This window comes from Parasteatoda tepidariorum, chromosome 1 (genome assembly GCF_982258835.1).
Source record: "Parasteatoda tepidariorum strain Cologne lab strain chromosome 1, Ptep-v5.0, whole genome shotgun sequence".
Lineage (NCBI taxonomy): Eukaryota > Metazoa > Arthropoda > Arachnida > Araneae > Theridiidae > Parasteatoda > Parasteatoda tepidariorum.
In genome coordinates, this window is record NC_141755.1 from 19,688,349 (window position 1) to 19,694,280 (window position 5,932).

At 32.1% G+C, this 5,932-nt stretch overlaps 1 protein-coding gene across 1 annotated transcript; it reads right to left on the minus strand.

Moving 5' to 3' along the window:
* Positions 1-2,139: 2,139 nt before the first annotated feature.
* Positions 2,140-5,742, minus strand: LOC107452146 (RNA-binding protein spenito-like). Its single transcript, XM_016068459.4, has one exon. The coding sequence runs from the start codon at positions 5,267-5,269 to the stop codon at positions 2,795-2,797; it is 2,475 nt and encodes an 824-aa protein (XP_015923945.3). The 5' UTR covers positions 5,270-5,742; the 3' UTR covers positions 2,140-2,794.
* Positions 5,743-5,932: the final 190 nt, after the last annotated feature.

A 5,932-nucleotide genomic window follows, 5' to 3' on the forward strand; every position in this document is an offset into this window, starting at 1 on the left:
ATTTTACATCATTGTTTGTAACAGATATTTCTTTTTTTTAAGAAAAAAATCCAGCTTTTTGGTCTTCTGAAGTTGACCAACCAAAGTTTGACATGAACTACAGGCGTAAACACTATGTTATTTTAAAAAAAAATTATCAAAATAAAGTGCAATATCTATGAATAAACAGGCCAGGCATCAACCGCGTAACATAACAAAAGGAGCGAAAACCTGATTTTTCACATTCGATTCAGGGTATGATGGTTGATACCTCGCATCACATGGTAACTTTTTAGGATATCACAACACGATCTAGTTCTTAATTTCAAGAATGGTGTACATTTTATAAGCCTTTTTTCAGACTCCTGACTTCAGAAGACTGTCCTCGTGTAATTGAGATGCAAGGGTTACAAGTTATACATTCTGTCATAAAAAATTGTTTTAACTGTATTGCTTGATTGTGTAGCATTATAGACATGTAACAAATCTTTTTCTTAAACATATAATAAGTACAGCGCACACTTTATACAAATACTACTTTTAATATTTAATGCATTTGAGTTGTGCATCTAAAGATACAAAATTTTGAAAATGAAACAACTTAAATTTAGTTGGAATCCACAGGCAGAACATTACTTATGTTTTTCTAGTAAGCTAAAATGTTCGAATCACAATTTATCTGTAATAAATTTTTATTGAAATCAATTCATATTCATGAACATTTTTTTTTTCATTTAAAAGGTGTATAACTGTTTGCACTACGTTAATCAAATTTTTTTTTCCGAATAGTTTAAAAAGTTCTTGAAAAGTAAGATCCTCTAAGTTCCTTTTTTTTTTGTTGCAAATATATACATATAAATTTCTTTTTGTTTACAGAAACTTTTTGAAAAATGTTACACAGTATACTCTCAATTTTTATGAAACCTTGGTATGTCAAAAAAATATTTTTCCCCTTGATATCACATATCCATCTAATATTAATTTGAATTTCTTTGTCGAAGGGTTTTTTCTCAAAAAACTTGTCATGCTGATTTTTTTTTTTTTTTTGAAATAGAAAATGAATTATTTTGAAAAAAAAAAAAAAAAAAAACACAATGTAAGTTTATTGCAAACCAATTCTTTTCCATTTAGTGCATAATTATTTCGTCTTACTTTTAAAAATAAAATTATCATTGTTTTATTTAGACTTATAATTTAATAGTAGTTATTCTTATGCTTCCTAACTCTACCCTTTAGAGTAATATTTCAGAATATAATTTTCTACTTTTTAGAATTTTTGTTTTGTATTTAGTTTTGAACTTGGTATTTAAAATTTTTTTTAGCATTCCTTCAACTTTGAGAGCATACTGCATTAATTTAAGAAAATTTCACAAATGACAAATATGAGCGTTTTTCAACTAATATGTTTAAGTTAACAATTAGTTTTTTTTCCCAACTAAGTAGTGTGAAATTATTTCTTTACACCATGAAGAAAGAACAAATTTTTGTTTGAAAAAAGAAATACTGTCCCAAAAACTTTTTTCTTTCATTAATTCAGATATAATTAAAGTAATTATAAATAAAAGAAAGTTATAACTTAGTGGATTAAAATAAAATTATAACTAATCACGATTTCAAAACATTTAATTTTCAATTAAACTAAGTTTTAGTATTAAGAAATGCATGAAAACTAAAAACTTGATTTGACAAAAATTATATACAATCTTTAAATTATTATAAGCATTCATTGCTTTTTACAGATCTGATATTTTAAAGAATTAGTTAATTTACCATAATGAAAGATTAGTTTTTAATAATTCTGCTATTCAAGACAAGCTTTCAAAAGGCAGCAAAAACAATTAAATATTTGTATAATTTAATTTAGGAGATATATTATTAACTGATTATATAGAGAAAGTCAATAATTCTAAGAACATAAATGTAATAATATAAAATTTGACGAAATTTTAAACATCCTTATTCATGAAAGTGTGAGCTTAAAGCTGCACATAAAAGAAATTGCTAAGTTTGAAATTCAGGGATATCATATATCATACTGTTCAAACAGCTAAATATAGAAAGAATTTCCATAAGAAATGTTAATAGAACATTAAAATGAAGAATATAACTTAGAATCATATTAATTATTATTTTAATAATGTAAATAAATTCATGAAAAAATTTCTTTTTTTTACAGCAGATGATCAATAGCATTTTCACACACCACGATTGTCAATCCTATTTTAAAAATATATGTACATATCACTATCATCAAATTAATTAGTGTCATTTAAGCAACGCATAACACATATGGGGTTAACAACCAATTCGACAGTTATATTTACAATATTTTCCTCCAATTATTAATCACAAGCATTTGCCACATTAATTATGTGAGACCATTCACGATTCGTTTTGTACTGATAAAAAATAAGTATTAGCACAAGTAAAACAAATTAAGTATGTTAAAAAACAAATTAAATTATTGATAATTCATACTTTAATAGGATTGAAGTTCTTACCTTTTCTTAATTTAAAAAAAAAAAGGCACAATCAATTGAGCTGATAAGATTAGGATTGAAAATTAATACATCAAACCAGCATATTTTATTTTCACGATAAACTATATAATGTAACTGGAAAAGTTGCACGAACTGATTCATAAGGAAAAGGAAACTAATGCAAAGATACAATAAACCTTCATATGTGTGGCACTGAATGTTTCTGATGAATAACTAAGCACTTGTAATAATCAATTCAAAAAGATCACAATAACACTCAATTTCACTTTTTTTTCGTTAATATAAGAAATGGCTAAAACTTTGGGAATTGTAATTTAAGATGAACCCTTAACTACCACCACTACCAAATGATCCTCTTTAGAGGAGTCAGAAGTTAGGTTTGAAGCGACACGTCTTAACAATTCTAAAGCAAATGCACAAGGAGGAAAAGCATACATAACACCATTTGCGTCTTTGCCATCCTTTTTTGAATTACAAGGCAAGGATATAACACCAGCAGCTTCTTTTTGTTTAAGATATGATACAAGATTCCGGAGTGGTCGTTGTTGCACAGCAGCAGATTGATCTTCTCCTGGTTGAATTGGACCAGGAAACGTTAGTAAAAGGCAATGGCCGTGAGGTCCAGCAGAAGATATTCTCCGAGACACATCATCTAGCTTAGGGGGATCTAAGCGCAATCTTTGAGTAATACGTAACATGGGGAGTTCTAGATCTTTCATCATATAATCAACTAATGATGGATCTCCACTGCATGCATGCATACGTGTAGGAAAAGCACTGTTCTTTAACACAAGTGCCCCTTGCCAAGCAACAGGGCAACATTTTGCTAAGTCTTGCAGATTATCTACATTGTCCGCAATTGTCACACCATCTTTTAAATCATGGCCTTGTCTCTTTTTATCAAAATCCTGCCGTCTGTTACGGTCATTTTTTGTATCAAATTCATAATCCTTACGAAAATCACTTCGTCCATCCGAAGTCAAATGGCCATCTCTCGATGCACGGCGATTAACACCACCATTGCTGCGATTGCGTCGAGGTGAAAGAGTATCTTTGCCAAGAGGTGGATGATCATAATCAACGCGATCAGCATTGTGTGACCTAGGTCTCTTATAATACATATCATGACCAAGTTGTTCGGATTCATCGACTTCTGGTGAACGACCACGTTTTCTACGGTCTGAATTATCATTTCTCCCACCCCTAGAATGGTCATCCCACCAACCCTGATGATTACGATTCCAACCTCCACGGTAATCGTGCCTTTCTTCGTGTTCAGTAAGTCCCCACGAATCCCGACCTTGAAATTTAGGTGACCTATCGTACACGGGGTCATATTGCTGATTTTCATACACATTATTTCTAGACCAACTATTTTCTATTCCGGAATAGTAATCATCAGGAGGTGGACCATCACCTCTAAAACTTGATCTTTTTGATGTTGGAGGTGGGCCATAGCCTTCCTCATCTCGAAATCCAGTTCTAGAAGGAGATTGGTAATAACTATATGGTCCAGGATCAGCAAAATCAACACGCAGTCTTTTGTCTTGTCCACCAAGAGGAAAACCCCTCATTTCTTGGCAAGCTGCCTGAGCTGCATCAATGCTGTCATATTGAATATAGGCATGATTTTCACCTTTAACAAAATCAATTTTACGGATGGCACCAAAACGATCAAATTCTCTTTCTAAGTGTGAGAGAGATGTCCATGGACCTAAACCACCAACCCATATTCTAGTAGTTGGAGTAGCTTTACCATATCCTATTTTGCACTGAAATTTACCGATATATTGGCCTGACATTTCAACCTTGCCTCTATGAGCCATGTCTAAATTTAAAAACTTAATGAAGGCATATGCATTTCCAAGGCCAGGAGCTGGACGTTTTACATCAATGTCTTCAACTACACCGTATCTTTCAAATATCCTACGGAGTTCAGCCTCCGAAATGGTCACTTCTAAATTACCAACAAACAAGGTCCTAGTTGCTTTGTCATCTTCTTCAGGGGGCACATGATGTAAATAGTTTGGAAATTTTTCTTTTTTAGAGTCGTCACGTCTGTGAGGAGGATGATGGTGAAAATCATTATGCATTTCTCGTCTCATTCCATCACGAGGATGGGAATAAGCAGGGTTTCTTTCAATAGCATTTTGCCTCCCACCCCCCAATGTATGGCGTCCCAAACTAGTATTACTTGCTGATGAGTGAGCAGGAGAAACAGCACGTAAGCTACCAAATTCAGGACTAACACTCCTGTTTCTCCTACCTGTAGCACCTCTGTCAAACACAGGTTCGATTTGCACAGGTTTATCAAATAGCACAAGCCGGGCCTTAGAATGGCGAGCATCACGGGCATCTTCGTACGTTCTGAAATACACATATGCAACACGTTCACTACCACTATGAAACACTTTAACACTCACTTCACCAAAACGATTAAATTCACGAGTTAATGCATCACGAATTGAGGCGTCATTTACTTTATGGTTTAAATTAGACACACACAAAACTTTAGACATAGGCGGTGGAGCTCGTTCTGATTTAATATTGCGTGGATAATCATCATATGAATCTCTGCCAATAACACTGCCAGAGCGGCTAATAGTAATGCCCCTCTCATTAGAAGAATCTCTCGTTCGTCCTCGCCGTTCATTTGGCGATTTATTAGAACCGCGCCTTTCCCTGCGATCCGGTGATGATCGGTCCCGTGGACTATCATCATATCGCGATATAGATGAATGGGACCGTTTAGTTTTAACAGGGGAATCACGTTCCTGTTGTCTTTTCATTTTATAAATGCAGTAACTACACTTTCACACAGATAATAAAAACAAAATGAATCACAGATCACTTAATTTTACATAAACTCCCAATTCTGCAGTATTTAACACACAATAAAGAAACACAATTAGAAATCATTTAAATCACCTGGGCACAGCAAAGATTAGATTAGCACACACCATAATCAAATAAGTAGAAACAATCATAAAAATATTTCAATATCAAAATTATATCAACAATAACACAAATACTAGAAAAAGGCACTGCACAATCGATGCACTTAAACTAACGAATATTGTAATCACCAAAGATAGAAATAAATATCTTATAACAAATAATGGTAAAATTTTAAATAAACATTCGTTCAAATAAACACAATATTTTGGTTTTTAATTAGGAGCACATTTAAATAATATTAGAACTTGAACTATCGTTTATGTACTAAACAGGACGTAGATGCTCGATGGCACGGTTTAAAGTGTTGCCCTTCAGCCGATTTTCAAAATTAATTCCAGATATAACTTTTTAAAAACAGGAAAAATATACCAAGCACTTTAATGAGGCTAATTTATTTTATGTTCTATTTGATTATTCTTATCACTCTAAAATAATTTATTTTACTTCATCTTCAATAATATTTTTAATTAAAATAAAAAAATGAAGCTTAAATT